Here is a 21,845-nt window from a genome sequence, read left to right on the forward strand (position 1 = left end):
CGAGGCAACAGCCACGTTTTAACCCCACCAAAGTCGGTGCCTAAAGCCTTCCTGGCAAAACCAGGCAGTTGAGGATGAAGCCCTTCGCTTTTGGTAAAGCATTTGTGCCTCCTCCTGAACGGGAGCGGCACGTTGGTGCGCGAGGACACGTTTCTCCTTGTCCATCACCCAGTGAAAAGCAGTGATTTGTGACCGTATCCTTGTTTCTTTGGATCGAAGTAAATTCTTCTTTCACAGCTTATGTGCTTGGACTCAGAAATGTAGATGAGGCGCTGTCGAGGTTAAAAAAAACCCAACAAAATACTCTCCCTTAGCTGGTTTGCACAGGCTGTGGTGATGGCCCACGACGCGTGGTGGGGGCACATGGGTTCCCCGGGGCAGCCACCACCTGGGTGCTCACGGCACTGTGGGGTCAAGCCTTTAAATAGCTCTGGGATGTTATCGGCTGGACCTGAGGTCCTCGTGGACTCCAGATACATCCCAGGTCGGTGCCTCAATTTGGTGACTTGCCACCAAAATTATTTTCTAGAGCCAGCCTGGAAACTGCCTGTTAAAGACAGATTTGTCCTCTAACTGCAGCCCACGTTGCCTCTAGGCTATCCTAGGGGGTCCTGCAGAGATCCTGAGGGATCTGGCATCCTCCCAATGGAGGACCATGTACTTCCGTGTTGTGTTTTTTGTTTTTTGTTTTAATAACTAAGGCAAGCAAAACTTACTGTAAAAACCAAAATAAGGGTCTTCCAAACCAAAAGCATTTGAAGGTGTTTCCAATCCTTTGTCACCTGCTGGAGGATCCAAGGGGACCTACACCCAACCTTGCATCCTCTGCAACCCTGTTTAGAGGTGCCCAGTGCCTGGCTTGGACTCTGTGATTAGGCTAAATACACCTTGCAGCGAGGCAGCTGCTCTCGTAGGGAGTTGGGTTGCTGCAGCAGGGGATTGCTGGCTGCTCCAGGGACTAGGGATGCACCATGTTCAGGCAATACGAAGCTCCGGTTAGAGGAAACTTTAAAAACTAAATGGGTTAAAGATGATCACCTGGTCCAGCTGGGGAATTCCTCGCAGAGATCTTGCTGATGTCCTTCGAAGGGGTAACAGAGCTGAGAGCTATCGCTGGAGATCACAGTTGTTTTTGCCTTCAAGCTGCTGCCGCAAACCACGAACACGCCACGGGGACCTGGTAACGGCAGTGCTGAGAACAGCGAAGAGGAGCGAGGGGACGGGTTGGGGAGGGGGGACTGCGCCCACTGCCTTGTGACAGCAAGGGCCAAGAGGCACCGTCTGTCTTCCCTGCTAGCGTGTGCTCTCACAGCGGCCTCCCGGGGCTGGGAAGGTTGGCCTTGACTCGTGTCTTGTGGTGTCTAGGTCGCCGGCCGGCCCACTGGCTCCAGCTCGCAGCTGTACGGTCCTAGTGGTAGGTATCAAATTTGCTCTTGGTTTTTATGGGGCATCTTTTGCTTGTTAAAATGGGTCTCTATGCATAAAGTCAGGGCGGGGGGAGATCACAGCCTGGATCCTTCTCAGCCTTGGGTTATTCCATCTTCACCCATATTGCAGAGGACTCCTTGGCTAGACTCATTTTCACCGACAGCACCAAAGCGCCTTCATCAACACAGCGCTCCACCAGGCTCCCAAAGCGAGACTCCCACCGGGCACCACCACCTTTGTCTTTAGCTCTTTCCTGTCATCCCCACTTACAATTTTTGGCTGAAGGCACGCGCATTAAGACTGTACCCATTAAGAAGTAAAGATCAGAAAAAGCTAGAGGGTCGGGACCATGAGCAGGAGGTGTACATTTGCCCAGTGTGCAACTTCGGGGCACTATATGCCTGCAGGTAGAAATTGCCTGGGCCCTGCAAAAGGCACAGCGCAAGGACAATTTTGACTTCTTTTTCACAAGTTCTCCTCTTGGCCAAGGCCGTGTTGCTTTTAGCAGCTTAATGCAAATCCGGCCCTTGGAAAAATTCCACTCAGCCTTATTACTTTTATAGCATTAGTTGTTGTAGCAACAGAAGGACTCCCCAGAGCCAGGGTGGAGTTGTGCTTTGCACAAACAAGGGGCATTTTTTAAGTCTTTAGGAGAAAAAAAGCATGTTTTTTTCATGCCTTGCCAAGGCTGTCTTCCTGGGAGACAGTGGGGTTGCTGACCCCATATTAGCAAAGTCCCCTTTGGCCCTTTTTCAGGAAGCTTTGCCTGGAGTTCAGCACAGCTCTCAGGCTGCCTTAGCAGGGGCACAACAGGCACGTGACTGTTTTTGTCCAGGGATGGTAATGTTTTTGATGTGAAGCCTGGGATTTTCAATCCCATCGCTCACCAATGCAGCAAATTGCAAAATTGCAGTGCAGCAATGCACTAAAAAAAATTTGGTGACCCCAAAATCGCACACTCCTGCTTCAAAGCGACCTTGATCCGTGGCTGTAGGTAATCCTGTATCAAAAAATCTGTGATTCCTCCCAGCTATGAATTTGTACTGAGGCCATGTGGTCCCACAAGCACATTTCATATGCAACTAAGGGATTTTTAGCAGTCTGCTTGCCTCGTGCGGAGGGAGCGTGGATGCATGGGGAAGTGCACCCATTGCCCCAAGGGCTGGGAGCAGGTAGCAGTGCTGTCTCCAGCCCCTTGCTGCCCGTTATTTTGCAGGGCAATAGTCGGTAGGAGTTGAAGTGTTGCAGTGCGGCTACATTGTGCTGTCAAACTGGCATCTCAGCACCAAGCGGGTGCTTAGTGGAGCCGACTGGCAAAGCTGGGACCACAGCACTTTAATGGAAGAGCTCCTATTTCCCTGCAGCACAAGCATTTTGCTAAAATCTGACAAATCTATGGACAGGAAGGTTTCTCACAGCCCTGGTCCCCTGGGACGGGAGAGACGGCAGAGATCTCCAAAGCCTGACCTTCTTGTTTCAAAACGCCCACCAGGGAATCGCCGCTTTGCAGTGATGCTGCACAAGCGTGGCGAAAGCAAAGGCGCTGGGCTGTGCGCGTGCCCCCCAACCGGCTGGGGAACGTGCAGCCAGCCCAGCATGGCCCCAGGAACGTGCCTGCTAACACCAGCACCTGCCTGCAATCCTCCTGGAGCCGGAGCTGCTCCTGCGAGCTCCCAGGTCCGGCTCGGTCCTCCCTCCATGCGTGGCAGCGGCAGCCTGCGGTGGGGGACGCAGCAGAGGGACAACACAGATACTGAAGGCGACTATCATTATTCCCATCAGTGGGTTTTTCTGATCACTGACGAGGTTGGTTCATTTAAGCAGCTTGCTTTTCAAGACCATGACCTTTTCCCACAACCAGGTAGGGACGGAGGAGTGGGGCCAGCTGGCTCATGTCCCCAACTGCAGCAGCATCGCAAGCCTGCTGCCTACGGTGGTGGGACACCAGGGTGATGGGGCCTGATGGGGTGGTGGGCTCAGTGTGTTTAACTCCTTTTCATACAAAATGCTTGTTTACAAACTGCCTTGTTAGCCTGCAGCAGCCAGCGCCGTCTTGTTAGTGCAGCCTCCTCTTCCTCCTCCTCCTTGCTCAAACCAGACTCCCCGGGAGAACCTCGTCCCGCTGGAGGTGATGGGAATTTTTCCAACTGGTGAGTGAAGCCTGGAGCACACTGGAGCCATTCCTTTGCTCTCCGGGGTGGGAGATGGGGCTCCAGAATTAATGACGTTTAAAGAGCTGTTCTTGTTGGTACCTGTAGGGAGAGGTGAGCACCTGGGAAGAGCTCGCATACGGGAGCACTGGCTCTTATTGCGGCTGAGAAATTTCTCCCACCATGAAAAATCAAATAAGGATATTTCACACACACACAAAAAAAGTAAAATGAACGGCAGCTGCTCTGAAAAGGGATTGGTATTCAGGCCATATAGGGTAAAAGTATTCCAAGACAGCTTAGAGTATAGCCAGACAGCTTCCCTGAAGGAGAATTGATTAGCTCTTAGGTCCTTTGCTTAACGTATTCCTAGGAATCGCACCGGCTGCCGCAGCCCTCAGATCGTGGTGTCTCTGCGCTAGAGCCAGCCGAGTACAGCCCTCGTCCTGGAGCCGGGTCCGGTGCAGAGGGAAAGCCCAGGGGAGGCCTTGGCACCTCTCAGGTCCCATCGCCCAAGATCAGCCCTCCCCTTTCCCAAACCTCCCTGCAGAAAATCCTGCTGCTTTCAGTGCGTTACCGCATCAGCTCCGTTTTCTGATTCTTTTTGTTCATCTGAAAGGGGAGCCGGTCAATGGTGGAGGCCACCTGGCCCCTCCAGCCCTGGCAGCGCAAGGTGGTGAAAGCAGGAGGCAGTTTTTGAGCTGCTACCGAGATAGTTTATGGATCTACTGTTTATGGCGCCTAATCATAAATAAGAAAGAGATGTATTTCATTCACAATTTTATAGACAATTTAAAAAAAGCAGCATGACTTTTACAAAATGTTGACCCAGGAACCACATCTTACTACTAAAAATCCTTCAGTATAAAAGGCAACGTTTTAAAAAGTAAAATGTGCTATAAAACCATATAACAAGAAAAATGCACGTGCAGAAGGGCCGAAAACCCTCCTGTGGTTATGTGTCGCGAGTCCATCCTGCTCAGTAGCTAGGAAAGAGCTCTCTCCAGATTAAGCCATCCCCCCGGTTCTCATCCAGCCACTTCCCGCAGGGAAATATGGTGGTCACCCCGGTAGCCGAGTTGGTGATCTCCACCCGCTCTACCAGCCAGCCGGGCGCCAGCCCGCTGTTGTCGTGTTCAATCCGGACTTTCTTCAGCTCCCCCATGTCCAGCGTTTCCAGGTAGAAGCGGTTGGTTTTGCCCCGCTCGAAGAGGTTCCTGAACTTCTGCTTCAGCGCACGCTTTCCCGAGTCCCCATTCAACCCGAAGATGGTGATGAACACGTTGGCGTCGGTACCGGCTCCCTTCTCGAAGCCCGTGACCACAATGGTCTCGTATCGGACCGGCACCAAGCTCCGGGCTTTGCTGGCGAAGCTCTCGGTGACCTTGGCACACTCGAAGACTTTGTAGTCCCGTCTCTTGTAACGCAGAGGGATTTTCGCGTTGCACCTGAAGAAGTACCTGCCGAAGGAAAGTTAACGGCGGGTTAAAGGTGTGGACGGGCTCTCCGTTGTGCGTTATGGGCCGGGTGTGCTACTCAACCACGCAGTAACGACGCCGTTTCAGTGCTTTTCCACATATGCGCTAACACTAGAGTTTCTGTTTAGGAAGACAGCCTTGATTGAACGCTGCAACTGCTGGAAAATCCGATATATCCCCAGACGGATACAGACACCCTGCACATGCTCGGGTTGAATTCGGGCACCTGTCACCTCTTCTGCCCATGAAATGGCATGTCCATTTACAGAAGCACTGAGGCAAGACAAGCAGGCAGCCCAGCACATAACACCACCCGTCATGACCGAATTTAAACTGATTTCAGAACAGGGTTTCACCTATGCAACTGCGCTTGGAGGGGAGACGTGCAACGATCCTCACCAGCGGTACAGTACAGGATGAGCTAAGAGTTAGGGAGAACAAGCAAAAAGGCACCGTGACAAATTGGAGGTTTATATATCCCCCGCTTTTCCTCATCGCGATCTGTCAGCCCATCCCGAGCAGGCAAGAAAAGCATCAAGCACACAAATGATAGGTACCAGATGCCGAAAACCCGTCGCGCTGCAGTGCTGCCTCCGGTGATGTGCAGGGAGCACATAACACATTCATAAATTACTGCACACCTGGCACCCAGCCAGGGGTTGGAGCACTGTGCTTTTAATGATGTATTTCATTTCCAACGATGCAGATCATTTCCAAATGAGTTTTTTTTTCCCCCCACCCCCCCCTCATCAAACTGCAGCAGATCCTCCCGGAAGGAGTGTAGCTCAATTGCGTGTGTGTAAAATAAACACCTGAAGGAAGGGTTACTGCAATTTGAGTAGTACTGCATTTCTTAAGGTCTCACAATGCTTTTGGCATTTTCTGCAGCCAGAGAAAAGCTCTCCTTGCTCTGGAAAGAAGCTTTGTAAATGAGAAATGCTGGCGAGGGCAAAATTTTAGGGCCAGGAAAACAACTACGTGAAAATGGGGGAGATTGTCTGATGCTGCAGTTTTATTTCCTGGGTGACATAATATCTGGTGTTTTGGCATTGTGATGGAGCATGACAATCTTCACAAGGTGGGGGAAAGAAAACCTTGTGAAGGACGACCTTTCTAGTCCTGGGATTTGCAATAAAAGGCATTTAAACACAGCTGTTTTGCATGCTATCAGATCTAGAAGCCAAAGGCAAAAAAAAAAAATATCATGAGAACTACTGTTAAACCAATCTCATAATTCTTTTAATTTGGCTTAACCCAAGATTTTTTTTGACATTTGGGATTGGCAATACCCAAAGTGAGAGCTCGATCTCATGGTAAGATCTGGTCCAGTTGATTATTCAGAGAGCAAACACCGCTGTGATGAAGCACCGTGTCCGCAGAGCCAAAGCCCCACTTCAGAGGGCAGAGCAGGTTGCAGGCTTCCCTGGCATCTCCTGGTTACCCTCTTTAATTTAAAACAACATAACTGAGACTTTATGAGAGGATCTTTGTCCCCTTCAAAATGTACTGTCTCAGCAGAGATCTCCATGCTCCCAATGAGCTTGATGCATGGATTTGATTGCACAGTTGGGCATTAAGGATCCTAGATTTTTTCCCCACCAGGAGAAAAGAACATGTTTTAATATATAATTGACTGAGTTTTCATTCAGCAAATAGTATTGTGGCTCTTCTGTTGGCTGATTAATTTTCTAGGAGAGACTCTTAACATTAAAAAAAAAAAAAAAACACTTCAAGGATTTCTTCTCAAACACTCAATTGTCTCAGCTGGAACAAAGCCCTTAAAGTTAAATTCTTTAGCAGCAATGGAAATATCTTGGAGAAGAAAAGAAATCCATTGATGGTATGGTTATTTCCTCTGAAGAGGAGTTTGTTCTCCAGATGGCTGCTCTTCTCTAGTTTCTGCATATTCCCTGTGCTAACTGAACCCATGGACGTCACCCCTTGCAAAGGCAGGGCTCAGACCACTGCTTGTAGGAGCTGAAGTGCTCAGAGATTTCCTGAGATCTTCAGACATTTTCATTCTTCGGGTATAGAAGATTTCAGTCATATTCACGCTGGAGCAACTGAATACTTCTGATTTGGTAGCTAACTGCAACCTTTACAGTAGACCTTTCAGACCATCCTATACGTCTCTCTCATCCAAAGTGATTTGAACTGGAGGTTCAAGCTTTGACTTGTACTCAACTTTTTTCTAGGAGCTGTTTTTACAAGTTACCTAGAGGCCAGTCTGTGCAGAGCATCCTACAACCCCCTTTAAATTCCAGTCAGTATCAATATTTTCTGCAAGCTGAGGTGTTAGTTTGTAGTTGGTGCAAAATTCACCCAAAACAGACCTGTTTGTGAACGCAGCTGTGCAAGAACCTTCTCTAACAGCTCAGAAATTGCACAGCCAAATCAGGCATCTATACATCTGACACCAAACAACTCGCCCTTAGCTTTCAGAAAGGGATTAAGAATTGGTGAGACTTTCCAGCACTGTGTAAGTAAGTTTGAAATACTGCAGGAAGACGCATGCAGAGCCACTTAGCTTCCCCATGCCCTCCTGGAGTTGCTCCTTGCAGATAAGAAGACACTTACTTGTTGCAAAGCTCCATCTCTGTTATGATAATCTCTTGGACATGCCAGTACACATCAGCTTTTGCGGACGACTTCTTTCCATCTTTTGGACAGTGACCGACACAGATGGCTGCAACATCACCAACGTTCTTTGAAGAAAACTGAAATGTGTCTGTTGCCCCCCTACAGGAAACAGGGAACCATTTCAATTAATATCTTGAGGGCTGGCAGTGACTTGTCTCATATGGACATTAAGTAATTTGCACATGGCTACGGAAGATAGAAGATAATCATCCATTTAAAGCCATTTGATTTAACCCACAATCATTCAACACAAAGTATAATTTCCATATTTAAATTCAGTTTTTCCTCTGATTAGGGGTGACACTTTAAATTACTGCCACTAGGACTCTCCAGGATAAACTTGAGCTGTTCCACATACAAAATCAATTTGCCTCATTATAGATAAAGCTAAAGAATGACTAATTTCCTCTCCAGCATTCATTCATTCATTCTTGACAGATACTGTATCTGTTACACATCTACCCACCATAGCTGTTTTAAATTTGCTAGTTCAGCCACCCTTCCCGCTTTAGAAGCCCAGCTTGAAAATAGCTTAGTTAAACAATAAGTCTCTGTCAAACACTTGGCTGGCTCCCCCGTCGTGTCCCCTACATATCTTTTAGGCCTGCCTCCTTGGCCTGGGTCATTACTCCAACCTGCCTCCAAGGAGGGACTGTGACTAATGCTTCAGAGGACGGTGCCTCTAACTCTATTTTACTCTCCGTCAGTTGAGTGTCAGGTGGAAGTGCCTCCCAATCTGTCATGTTTCACATGAAATCTCAGTCATTCAGCATCCAAATCAGTTATAATTTTTCCTTCCTTTATACAGCCTTAAGAAAGACATTTCTTCCCTGCAAAGCAACCAAACATCAGCAGCATCCATGGCTTTGGATAGGTTCCTCTCTCCTAATGGCGTGCTGTCTCCGTAAGCAACATGAAAACCCCAGCTCACATCTGGAGCACTTTGGCCCCGCATGGGAAGAGGAATTTGCCCCACGTTGCATAGATGTGCCTCCAGCTCATCTGCGCGCAAGGCTGGCATTTGGCTTTCCTCACGCGACAGTGATCTTTCAGCCCTACCCCCAGATTCAGCTGGAAAGTCAAATCTCAGCAGCTCTGACAACATTTAGCCTCCAACTATTTTTACTCTTTCTCTGACTCCCACTGCCAGCGAGATGCTGTAAAAGGAACTAAAACCACCTCCAGCTTCCTTCTGCTCCTCCCAGCTCAAAAAATCACAGGCTCCCCTTAGGCTCACCAGAAGCCCTTTTATTTGTACTAATGCAAAAGGACACACATATCATCTACGTCTCCTTTACCAAATGCCTTTTTCCCATCACTTTTAAGCCTGCTCTGTGTTTGCATATCAGAAGCTAATTTTACATGTTCCTTTTACTCCAGGTGAGGACCCATTAGGCCTTTTGGAAGGGGGATGGGAAACAGCATGACACAAATGCAACTCTAATAGACCGTCTGGTGAAGAGATGGCATTTGTGGAAGAGGCACAGCTGGTGAGGAAGTCTTCTAGCCCATCATCCAGTCCCACTACCTTTCAAATCTCCTTTTCTTGGAGGAGTTTTCCATAAGGAATTCTTTCGAGCGACCCAGCTTTCCTTCTAAGATGATCCAGATGTTTTCCTTGGTCTCTGCATCCTCTCTGTCGCTTGTTACTGTGACAATCTCATAGGCTTTAAAGTATAATTAACACACATGTTAAACAGCAGAGGAAGAGCAGATGGTCAGAGACATCTCTTTATTTAACTGTCATTTTGGCTAAAAACCCTTTTCCCAATATTTATCACAGCACACAAGAAAGCATTTACAAAATAAGGATGGAACCACACTGGAATCTGTGAGACTTCAGACTTCTGCCTGCCTAGGATAGAGTACATGGAAAATATGAGTACTGCTTGATCAACTAGCATGAGTGGATGGAGCTGCTCTCGAACAAGCTGTGTCCAGCTCCCTGCTGTGCTAAGGTCTGCCTATTTAAGATGGCCCAATTTCCTTCTGGTTTTTGTGCCACTGCTCCTAACAGTAAGGTTGCCCAGCCTTAAAGGGATAGCAAGGGCACCTATACACCCAACAGAATGTGCTCAGATGCTATGGTGATACCAAGTATGTGTGTTTAAGTATCCAAGACAAGCAAGATGGCAATCACAAGGTTGTCTTTTGGCAGTGGCAGTGTGAAATCACACTGAAGGAACGTGATTCTTGACTCTCCAAGACTCTCCTGAAGCAGAGTGCTGCTTTTATGGGAGTGCTGAGATGCGCTTAACATACTTGTCAGTGTGGTTAAATAACACTGGTCTTTCTCCCCCTCACTACATTAGACTCCAGCATAATTACCTTGGACTCGGTGGAATTACCCAGTGCAGAACCAGGGCTATGGAGTGTTAAACTCAGCCATCATGTTCAGCTGGGATACGTGAGCCTGTAGCCCAGAGCGTATTAAGAAGGAAGCTGGAGCAATGTTGCTTACAAAGCTTTAAGGACTGAACTTATTTTCCACCTCAAAGGTTTAAGCCCATTATTTCTAATGAGAACATAACCATGTATCCTTATGGCTCACTGCTGGATTGAACTGCTGCAGATGGGTCCCTCTTACATTTCAACCTAGAATGAGACATTTTTCTTCCTCATAAATCCTGATTTGTTTCTTTCTTATCACAGTACTGCACTTCTGAAGTAAACAGTACTTTCAGTAATTCAACCTTGAGAGCCTGTGAACGCAAAGCCTGGCTGTATGGGAAACCTCTGCAGAGCAGCTTGCAGATGTGGTCTTATGGCCTCGGAGACCCCTTAGGAAATGGCACAAGTCAGCTCTGAACTTACCAGTCCGTTCCTTCAGTTCCAGGATGTTATTATTGGCACAAGCCAGTTCTCTTATGAGCTGCCCATCATCTTCACCTTTAGCCAGCCAGCGATCACACTGGAAGCGAAAAGTCTTGTCCGTGGTGGAGTCCGTCACATCAATATATTCCAGGTGCCAGCCTGGTGCAATTCCTTAAAAAAAAATAATAATAAAAAAGTGGATATTTTCACATCTCTTGGGTAAGTAGGTGATATACTCCTTCCCAGAAGCACCCTGCTGGTGCTGGAAATGCTTGGTATTTATTTCAGATAATGTCACCAATGAACATGATGCTCTTCTGATACCAAAAGCAATGCTAACCAGCTCAAGACCACAATCTGATCCCCCTTCTAGACTCAGGCAGGACCATGCTTTTGAGGGACTCACTGGCTTTTGACCAGATGTAGGGGTGCTGAAGTGTCATCTCGGACAAGCTAGATTGCAGGCTCGATGGGCAGTGGGCCATCTTTTGTCCCGGCCCAGCTCTTTGCACGAGAGGGGCTCTGAAGTGCGTAGCGGCTTCTGCGATATGAGCAGCCTCAGCACCGAGCAGGGAGAGCCAGGGCCAGCACGTGCCTTGTTGACACACCAAGCCTGGAAAACCATCCCAGGAAGAAGCACTATTGCAACTTAGGGATGGTATCGCATGGCAAAGCCCCAGGGTAATCAGGGCCTGGCAGAGCTGTTTGCCAGAGCCAGAAGAACAAAATCTCCTGGAAATTAGAGAGGTTTGGGGCAAAAGTTAATTGAACAGCTCTGTTATAGAAACAGCTGTGGATTCTTCCTTCCATTTTAAGGGAAACATTAAAGCCAAAAAGAAGGATATGAGTCTTTTCAGTGTCTTATAACATCAATCCTTTCCTCCTAATGGGCCCAACTCTGCCCTTTCACAGAGGTCAGATAAAATCCTTTATTGGAAAATGCTGAGTTTTGAGAGATTGCACAAATAAATGTCCTTTGACCCTATCAGACAGCACACACAGGGAAATTACCCATGCTGTCCTCCTCTCTCCAAGCACCCATGGTGAATTCACTAATGCTGTGACCGGACATGAATGTGGCACTGAGTGATGATTGCTCAAGGAGATACCACCAGCTCACCTAGCTTTTGCCTTGGTTCCTTCTGAGGATTTGTAGCGCCTCTTAGTTTTCTATTTATTTTTTTTTGCAGAGGAAAAGCAACTGGAAAAATCAAGAAAAGGGCATTTGGGAACAATTTCCTGATTTATTTCTTGGAATAGAAGGAGCCCTTGCTGAGCTGGGCGGACAGCAGGTTCTGACAGTTCTACTTACAAGTCCTGTTGTTAGCCACACAAAGAAAGGTTGTGTTCACAAAGGGAGATCTCTGCTGTCTTATTATTTACACCCCAGAGGCATTAGATAGCTCTTGCTCTTCCAAGAACTCGCTGCTATGTGCTTACCTCCTTTGCAAGAAATAACATTGAGCACTGAAAAAAAAAATGATGGCACCTTTCTGAGTTATGCCAACAGGTCACCCTGTTCCTGTGGACAATCCACAGTGTGCATGTCAGCTATTCCTTACTGGCTACAGGCATTCTTGCTGGGTACCTCGGCTTCCTGAACCTTCTCCAAGATAGGAAATCACCTGCTACAAAGCACAGTCCTCAACCAAATACACCGCTTGCCCCTTAAATTCCAATTTAAGTGATTCCTTAAATCCTTGGGGTTGGAAGGCACCTCTGGACATCGTCTATTACAACCCCTGGGCACCACTGAGAAGTGTCTGGCTCTGTTTTCTTTACACCCTGCCCCCATCAGATATTTATACACATTGATAAGATCCCCCTGAGTCCTCTCTTCTCCTGGCTAAACAGCCCCAGCCCCCTAAGCACCTCCCCATACGGGAGATGCTCCAGTCCCTCAATCGTCTTCCTGACCCTATGCTGTACTTGCTCCAATAAGTCCATGTATCTCTGTACTGGGAGGACAGTGCCACGTGTCAGTGACAAGACCTTTGCAAACACCAAGGATGGGGCACCCAGGCACGGGCGCTGGATGCACTGCTCAGACACTCGTGTCCCTGTCCCAGCTTCAGCAGCAGGACAAAGGCATGCAGGGGGTTTCGGGTGGACTGGCACATGGTACCCTTGCAAATCCTCACCAGTTAATGCCTCTGGGGCAGAGCTGATCAAGGTCCCCAAGGCTCCCACCATGCTCTAGCAAGAGCAACTTTTACCCTTTGGAACTGTCTGGAAATTTATTCTAAACATGTTGGTGGGGTTAGCTGTTAATCTTGCTGGCAGGCTCATTTCCATTTAAGCTCAATGAATGCCTCTGCGGGATATTCAGGAGACTGGTTTGCTTCCATCAAACCTTCAGTTAAAACAGTACAGGATGAAAAAAGAAAATATGCCTTCCCTCTCCAGCAAGAGAGATCGATGACTGCAGACTGGGATCGAATAAATTAGTGGTCTCAGTCCTGAGCGCAGCAGAGAGCAGCCTGCTCAGGATGGGTCAGGGCTAAGCAGCGGTACCAGGAGCAAGATGCACATACCCTACGCCCTCTTCTCCAGTCTGGTCTCAGCAACCCTTCACCATGAGAGCTGCCACAGAAACCTGCACTTTTGTCACAGGGAGAGATGGACCAGAGCCGAATTTCCAGCACCTATTGAAGCTGAAGGCAAAGCAAGTGCAAAGTGCAGCTTTTCCTGGTGTTCCCTGCAAAAGATGCCTCTGTCAGCTATGGGCTATTTAAAGAACGAGCTCTGGGCTCTGTCAGGGTGTCAGCACTGAAAAGCAAAACCCAGCAGGATGTCCCTTACTGCCAGGGGTACTGCAAGTTAAGGAGCTGGCTGGACACTCTCAGAAAAATGGTGCTACTGCTTCAAAGCCTCCTCCTGTCTGCTTTAAAGAAATTTCTTTTCCTTCTCGCTAGAATCAGTCTTTTCTTTTTTTTTCCTTCCTTGTGTTCAGCAATTTAAATTACACTGAGAGACCTGGAAGCTGTAGAAGTATCTTATATTGCTTTCCATTTCTGGAGAGAAATGAATTCATCCCAGGTGAATGCTGTACCGGCTATGTCCAGGGCAGCACATCTTCCTGCCCCATCCCTCTTCCCCGGCTCCAGGAGCGGTTCTCACATCCAGCCCTTCACTGCCACAGCATTAAACTCTGTTCAAAAGCTGATATGGAAATGGAAGGATTTTTTTCAGGACTACAGAAATTATTCTGTTTGATCACACTGAAAATATTGGTCTTTTGTATTAGACTAGAAAAAAACGCAAAACCCAGTTATTCACAGAGTCTGACTTTGTTTCACTCAGACGGTCTGGCTCTGTGTGCTCATGAGCACACCAACGGAAGGAGATAAAACCAAGTTTGCAGAAACACTTTTCAGGTCATAAAAACCTGTTTTCAGGATTTTACCTTATTTCAACTTTCTGCTCCTACATGGCCTTTGCAGAGTAATGGGCTCAGGCATGTTACAGCACTTGAGAATTGACAGGACTGGGAACTACATCCTGTTCGGAGGTATCTCAGGAGGCTTCAGATCCTCAGCACAAACTGGTTTATGGACTGGGTGTCAGTGAAGGAGAGGGAGAGAGATAGGAACCAGCGAGGTGGTGTGGGCATAGTGGGGTGAAACGAATTTCCTAGTGCCTGGCCACTGCTAGCACAGCCTGGCCATGCAGGAGAAACTGGAGGATCTGAGCAGTGATGGGTCATCAAGGTCCCAGGATTTCCCCCCGGGAGCTGGGATCCTGCTGGATGGGGGATCCTGAGCCCCTGTAAAAGGCCGGGGCTGCTCTGTCACTCAACTTCCAGTGTTTGCATAGCGGCCAGAGCTGGTCTGCTCTGCAGCCCTTAGGCACTTCGACTGACAGCACCCAGAGCACAAGGGCTCAAACCCAAATCAGCTGCACAAATGCCTCAGAAAATACAGTGACTCCAGGGACAAACTGGGCCTCCATTTATCTCCATTACCGCTTTGGAGCAGGAGGGAAGAAATAGCAAAAATCTGCAAGTCCCTGCTTGATTGTACAAGGTCTTGGTCTTTAAAATAGTCTGTCCACTGCTGTGCTTTTGTGGATGATCCCCTATCACTATAACTAGTGTTCAGTGTTCGTAACAAAAGGTACTTCATTCCCGGCCTGTTCCGCTGCCATCAAAATCCCCAGCAGCAAACCTGCCCTAATAAAACCCGTGGCTATGCCACGTAGGCTCCTTAATGGTCCCACAGTTGGAAGTGACATTTTCAATAGCATGCAAAACATTTCAAATGTAATTAGAGGAAGAGAAGAGCTTTGGGGAAAACAGAATCACTTTGCTTGCTTGATTCTGGCAGTTGTGTAATTTAGTGTCATGTAGCGAAATGCATTCTCTTCCCAAGCGTCTTCATCAAAAAGAGCAGTTAGTTGTCCATTTATCCTCCTTTCCAAAAGGACCCAAGCAGACAACTGAGCAATGTTGGGCAAGGGTCCTCTGTGTATGTCTGCAAGGTCTTCACAGGACCATCTTGACTTTTTCCCAAGTGATGCTGAAAAGCCCGTGCTTTACTGATGTTAGACAGATGCGCAAGCATTTACTGAGGCTTGGAGAAAGAGAGTGAGAATGAATCTAGTCTGGTGGGTTCATTCTTCACCAGGCATTTGGTCCCCATCTTTGCTTTAGTGAATATTAACTATTCCTTGCAAAGTGAGAGCTGGTGGATGCAAATCCCTGCTGGCAGACCAGGGAGATGAACCACATCCAGGCTTGGAGACACACATCCCTGTGGAAGTGAAACTGTCTCCTCTCTTTGCAGCCACATGCCTCTATTTTCCTCTCTTTAGTTTGAGGCAGGAAGCATTCACCAAATTTCATGCAAATTATTGTTTGGCAAATCGTCAGAAATGTCTGTCTGTTTTGTGAGCTGTGTAGCAAATGCAAACAAGTGTTATTTCACATGCTGGGCAACCTAGCTGGTGTTCTCTGCAGCCAACCTGTCTCTAGCACGTCTGCTTCGGTTTGGTTTTGAAAGCACTTGATGTCTGATCAAGGATAATAGTTGTCATTACTGGTGCTTATGTTCACATAGGAGGAAAAGAAAACTCATGCTCAGGACATTGACTGCTCAGGCACCAGTAAAGACTTTCTGCTGCCCAACCATTCACAGCTAGCTCAGGTACTGCTCAACTCCCTAACTGCATTTTTTTTTCCTTTTCTTCTCATGTGTTCCTCTGAAATATAAAGTAATGACCATTGCAAAGACAATTCATCAGCCTCACATCCTCTGATGTTATTTATCTCTAGCCTGGTTAGGTGACCATCCATCCTTATACCCCATCACACGAGACATCACCCAGAAAGTGGTGGGAGTTTCGATAGAAGTGTCAGATTGCTAGAAATGGTGTGTTAATTGTGAGGTGTTAAAATAATAGCATCTAGCTCTGCATCAGTACATCTCAAAACACTTTAAGAAGGTGAATATATTTTTATCCCTAATTTACATAAATGAAAATGAGGTACGGGGATGTGATTTACGCAAGGTCATCCAGCAAGCCAGTGGCAGAGTAAAAATAGATGCATTTGTATCTCTCTCCTTTAGGATCATGTTAGTTCACACAACAAGGTTTCTCATCAGAGCTGACAGGCAATGAAATGCCTCTCACAACCTTTGACAAAGAAAAAGCTTAGCACTTGGGACAGTTTCAGAAAAAATGTCCCTCCTGCATTGTCTATGCAACTTGTTCACTTCAGGATTTGACTTGGGTCAAAACCACCAATAAATTACTCTCAGACAAAAAAACCCCCACATCTTACTGATAAACTACTACTAAGTGCAAAAACACTTAACGGCTCAGAGTGAAGATATAACAGTTGCTCAAAGGATATTCTTGTGATTGAAGCATATTTCGTGTTTTATTGAGGCATGCTTGATTCAAAAGCATTTAGCGAGGGTGCAGGATAATTTGTTGCCAAGAGGAGCAAAGGAGGCTCGGAGCAAAGGAGGCTCATAGCAAAGAGAAGCTTTTACAGAATTGATAATTTTGCAGCTACTAGCTGGCCTAGTGGGCTTCTCTACTCTGTGGTGAAGGATTCTGCAATTACAGAAGATGATAGGGAAGAAATGAATAACTGTGCAAGGTTAGTGCTGGGGCCTTTGTCTTCTCTCCAAGTCTCCCGTTTTCTTTGCTTACATCTTCTTTTTTTTTTTTCTACTTCATCTCAGCTCCAGACCGAGATCTCTGCTGTGTCTTCTGCTTGTGCTGCAATGCCGGTAGCACACTTCTGTGACAGACAGACAGATGAGCGTAAGAAATCTGCCGCCGAAGAGAGAGGAAGGCGCGTGGTGCGTTCGCCCAGTTCTACAGGGGGGACCATCGGGTCTGTGCTGGGGTCTCCCGAGGGGCTGAGGATGGATTTGGCAAAGCTGAAGGACTGAGAGGCCATGGCAGGGGTGCTGGTGTGCGACACGAAGGTCTGCAGCTTGCATTGGCGCCTCTGCCTTGTCCACAGCACCAAATGCAATCCGTGCAGGACGATGCAGGAGTCAAAGCCATGTTCCTCTCCACCGAGCCACCGAACCAGAGAGGGGGGAAGATGCCAGCTCCTCTTCTCGGGGAGGTTTATGCAGCTATTTGTCCTTCCCACACTTTTTATTTAAAGCAGAAGCTATTCAGCCAGTGTGTCCCATGGATCTACAGGGTTTATGAAGCTCTGAGAAATGGGCTTAAAGAAGACCTGTTTTGGAGTCTGATAGCCAAACAAATCCCTACAAAGAGCAGAGAAAGCAGATCTTTTTGTTTCTTTTAATAATTTATGCTCTGCTAGCATCCAAAAGGCTTGGAATCATGTCTCTGAGTTGCAGAAACATATCTCTGGAAATGCAAAATGCTGTGAGTTGAAGGCCTGGGCAATCTGAGCTCTGATCCAAGATGCTGCTCCTTCAAAAGGCAGCTCCTTCAGAGAAAGGGAAGCAAAAACAAGGACATACTCTTCTTCTTGAGTTGCGTCCAGCTCAAGAAAGGGGAATAAGATACTTTGGAAGAGCCACTCAAAAGGATTCATTGGGGCGGTTAGGCTATTTAAGACTCAATTAGACAACGCACTAGCAGTTGGTGTAATTGAGAGAAGGGCCCTGTTCAGGCAGAGAAGCAGTTGGACTGCATAACCTGGTTATTTACTTCTAACTTTTGCTTCGATAATAACACAGAGAAGTCTGTTTTATGGGTAATTAGGCTCTTCCTGGCTCCCCTTGGCTGATGGCAACTGAGATAATCAAGAATCTGAAATTAATGACTTTAGAAAGACTGTTTATCGTGTGGGTTCAAATCTACTCAGGCAGATGAAGAGCTAAACCCAGATTTCCCACATCTCCTTGTAGTGAGAGGAAAAAGGCCAAAAAAAAAAAAAAAAAAGAGTCTTTTATAGGTAAATAATTCCATTACTGAGATACTGAGAAACTTTTAACCATTCTTCCAGAATGGTGATTTAGTCCCTAAACCAGAGAAAAAATTGAGGCCTATATTTAGAAAGCCAGCATTTGTACAGACCTGCAGACACTGATCTTGCATAAATGTAGAAGTAAATGAACAAAGATATGAGAAAAATACACAGTGTCTATCTGAGATCAGGAGATGGGGAGTCTAAAAATGATTAAACTTGCTCCAGGAGTCTAAATATATTAGGCCAAACATCAGTATCTCAAAGTAAGCAGGTTCAGGATAAAAAGACATGTAGCAAAACTTAAACCTAAATTTCATTCACATCAATTCATTGTTACCAGAGTTTGCTGGTGAGCTCTAAATATTTAAAAATCAGGAACAAGTTACTTGAAACTACAGTCGTGGAGTCTGTAAACTGCCTGTTTTCAAATGAATGCTGACTTCCTCCCTAATCAATTTTACTGAAGTCAGAGGAATTAGATGGGGGCTAAATTCCTCCTTTATATCAAATACAGAGGTGCCACTCAGCAGTTTTTATGGGGAGAATGACACCTCAAGACATTAAAGTAAGACCATAAAACTGACACTCTGACGTGCTTCTCCAGAAGAGACAAATGCAATGCTTATGGCTTAGACTATTTGACAGTCTTTCCCACTGCAATTGCTGTCTCTTCCACTCTGCATACCCCAGCACAGTCAAATTTCAGTGAAAGGATAAACAAAAGTGGGATGTGACCTGGAGGCAAATCCTCTGCAGTAAAACTTCGCTGAGGGGGGGGTGGTCAGCTGGAGCATTGCTGGAGCCCATGGGCCAGATGTTGAGCTGGATTTCATGGCAAACTAGCCACCTTGGGCAAGTCATTTAAATGCATTTCATTCGGAAATGGAGACAGGCTGGCTGACTTATTGCTGGGACCAGGTCATGTTTGAAAGGAAAAGGAGACATGTAAGGGTTAGCTATTTCCTTAACTAGCCTTTGTGCTATGCTAGAAGCACCTAATGTGAGTCAAAGCAGGGTGATGCTGCTATTATGGCTATTAAGAAATTCTGGAAAAGAACATCATCCACATTCCAAATATTCATCACGGGAAGGGCAATGGGGTAGTAAAGTGAGAGGCTGGGTCTTCCACAGCATCGACAGAGAATCATTAATAGCTCCAAAAAAGAAAAAAGTGAAGAAAGAATGATCAAGAGCTGCTGCCTCAAAGTAATGGTAAAAATAAGTGAATTTTTGTTTAAAACTCAAAGTCCCCCAAGTGTCTGATAAAAACCATACATGACCCTCAACCCCTGACCCTACTACTCCTTTCCAAAAATCAGAGCCAGGAATTTCTAACCAGTGGCACAGCCAATTTATATAAATTATATAGAGATAGCAGGCATATACACGAAGGACAGCTATAGCTTGGGATCCCAGCAGCAATAAATACTTTACCCACCCAAAAAACTGTCATGCTTCATTGCGTGAAGTTTTACATAGGATATGCCTTTCACATGACTAATGCAAGAACAATGAAGACAACATATGCTATGATTTAAACCACAGTTGTCCTTCTTACAGGGGGAAAAACAAGTACATTTATGCTGAACAAAACCTGAGCATGTTGCTTGTCCAAGGCTTAACCCTACAGTCAGCTAAGGCTGGTAAAGTCCCTATTAATTATTATCTATAAATGAAAAAGGGTGATGTGAGGGAAATAAGGAAGAAAAACCTGAAGTTGCAATGTGTACTGTTATTCATAAATATGAACAATTTTCTCAGGGTCTGAACACAGGAACTGCTATTTTAGCTGACCTGTGCTGACTGTCTGGGCACCTACTCTTAGCCCACGGCAAATTTAAACTAATTGAGCCCATTTACTGCTTAGCCTAAGGCTAAGCTCTGTTACCTCCCTTTGCCACTAACCAAGAGCATTCAGCTAGCAATCACCACGGCTCAGCTGCAATGTGCTATCTCCCTAACCTGTGGCGACAACATCATCAATAGCATGGAAAAAGTGAATCACGATTACTTGTGCAAGAAGGAAAGGGCACCAAAACGGCACGCAGGAGCCCGGTGCAAGATGAACCATTGCCGTGGGACGCTGCGGATGCCAAATGTCTACCTGAGAGTCTGGGCAAGCACTTGGATGAAAAAAATGCATGGAAAGTTACTTAACAGCCAAAAATGACATCCTGCTCAGGAAATCCCCTGAGCTACAAATAGTGAGATGCTGAGGACTGGGGAAAGAATATATCTGCTTGCTCAGTTCTTTCTCTTCCTCAGGCATCCGGTTATGGCTGCTGGTGGAAACAGCCACCAGCCTCGACAGACCCTTGGTCTAACCCTGGTCTTATATTCCTATTTTCCAACCCTTTCCCTTGCCTGAGCCCTAAGCGTTAGCTCTGAATCTGATGGGTATGTTTCATTCTCTTAGTGTGATCCAGCACTGGGGAGCTGCAAGGTCTCCTAAGGCAAATGTTCTCTTCATAGTACTTTTAGTTGGTAATATATTTGAAAACGAATGTGCAAGTCTGTGTTGACCACTTGCTGATCTTGGAATGACGTCCAAACCTCACTTGCAGCTGCAGAGATGCCTTTTTGTTGAGCTAAAACTCTAGTGGATATTTGGTGGACTTTTCATTTCAGCATCCTCAATCCAGATTTAAAGAAAAGGGGCTTAGGCAACTAAAATCAAAACTAGGTAAAATCAGCTCCCTTACTGCATTCAGTACCAGCTATGTATAACCACAGAGGTTAATTGACTAAATTGTCCTATGTTGTAGGAGTGAAAAAAATGTGGGCCCAAAGCCTGCAGTGACTTGGAATAAACAATAACAAAGCCAGGTTAGATGGATGGTCGTATTTCCATCATTTCACAACAGACAGAGACTGCAGTGAGGTTTCTTTTCATCTTTTTTTTCTGGATAACAGTAAGGAAACAAAATTCCAGCGGGAGAGTCTGATACAGAGATAGCATCTTACATGAATACTGTGTGAGCTGCAGCCTTCCCCACCTGCCACAACGTGGAGAAGTCAAAAAGAGGATTGCCGGGGAATGTCTACACCGCAGTATAGCCTCAACGCAGCCATAAGCCAGCTGCCTCAGCACGGACAGCAGTCCAGTCAGAGAAGGACCGGGCAGTCCTGCTGCAAATCCTCCCAGGACTTTACATAAACACTGCTGCCCAAACCACGTAGCTAATACCAACCCAGGTGGGTCTACGGGAGCCCTCAAGCTTCACCTTTGGGCTGCAGCAAGGGCCTGCCATCACCCACAACTGGTGCATTGTTAATGCAAGATCATCTCTTTTAGATCTCTAAGTCTGAAAGAGAGAGGCCGGGGGTGAGAAGAGATATCATGACAGCAGTGCAGGTGAGGCATTTGTCACAAGACGCTGCTTGGTACCTGACTAACAGCACAAATGACTGCTACCATTTATGAAACCAGTAACAGTGTCCAGCAGCAGGGAAATGCCAGAATCTCTCTTGGCAGGGCACTGCGCGCTTGCCGTATGATGGAGGGATTGTAATAAAGACAGACACAGATCTTGATTTCTATCTTCTACAGCTCGCTACGTGATGCCAGGCTGCATTACCCCGTGTGTCGGTGTCAGGCTGATCGTGTTAAATTGCTCAGAGAGTGCAATACTGGCCTGTGACAAACGTATTGCATTAACAGAGCTGCTGTGTTGGGATAATGGGCTGGATGCCTCTGCTTAGGAGGAGTTACCATTATCTGTCCTGCAGTGGTGGCTATAAGCTCTGACCAAAGCTAGGGACCTGTTATAGCAGCTCCTATACCAGCAGGCAGGGAGAGAGTCTCCTGCCTGAAGAGAGACACAGGAGGCCAAGCAAAATGCTTGAGGTTGCCCTGTCCACAGCAGAGCTGGGAACAGTGTCCTCAGCCTGCACCATGTCCATGGATGCGTCTTGCTTTGCTCGAGT

At 46.7% G+C, this 21,845-nt stretch overlaps 1 protein-coding gene across 1 annotated transcript in view; it reads right to left on the reverse strand.

Moving 5' to 3' along the window:
* Positions 1-4,356: 4,356 nt before the first annotated feature.
* The window catches only part of LOXHD1 (lipoxygenase homology PLAT domains 1), a 141,222-nt gene continuing 123,733 nt past the window's right edge, over positions 4,357-21,845 (reverse strand). Inside the window, exons 38-41 of the mRNA XM_067316464.1 lie at positions 10,511-10,681; positions 9,225-9,363; positions 7,634-7,795; positions 4,357-5,038 (exon numbers count right to left, since the gene is read on the reverse strand). Coding sequence (XP_067172565.1) covers positions 4,558-5,038; positions 7,634-7,795; positions 9,225-9,363; positions 10,511-10,681 — 953 coding nt within the window. The 3' untranslated portion in view covers positions 4,357-4,557. The remainder of the gene's footprint in view (positions 5,039-7,633; positions 7,796-9,224; positions 9,364-10,510; positions 10,682-21,845) is intronic.

This window comes from Apteryx mantelli, chromosome Z (genome assembly GCF_036417845.1).
Source record: "Apteryx mantelli isolate bAptMan1 chromosome Z, bAptMan1.hap1, whole genome shotgun sequence".
Lineage (NCBI taxonomy): Eukaryota > Metazoa > Chordata > Aves > Apterygiformes > Apterygidae > Apteryx > Apteryx mantelli.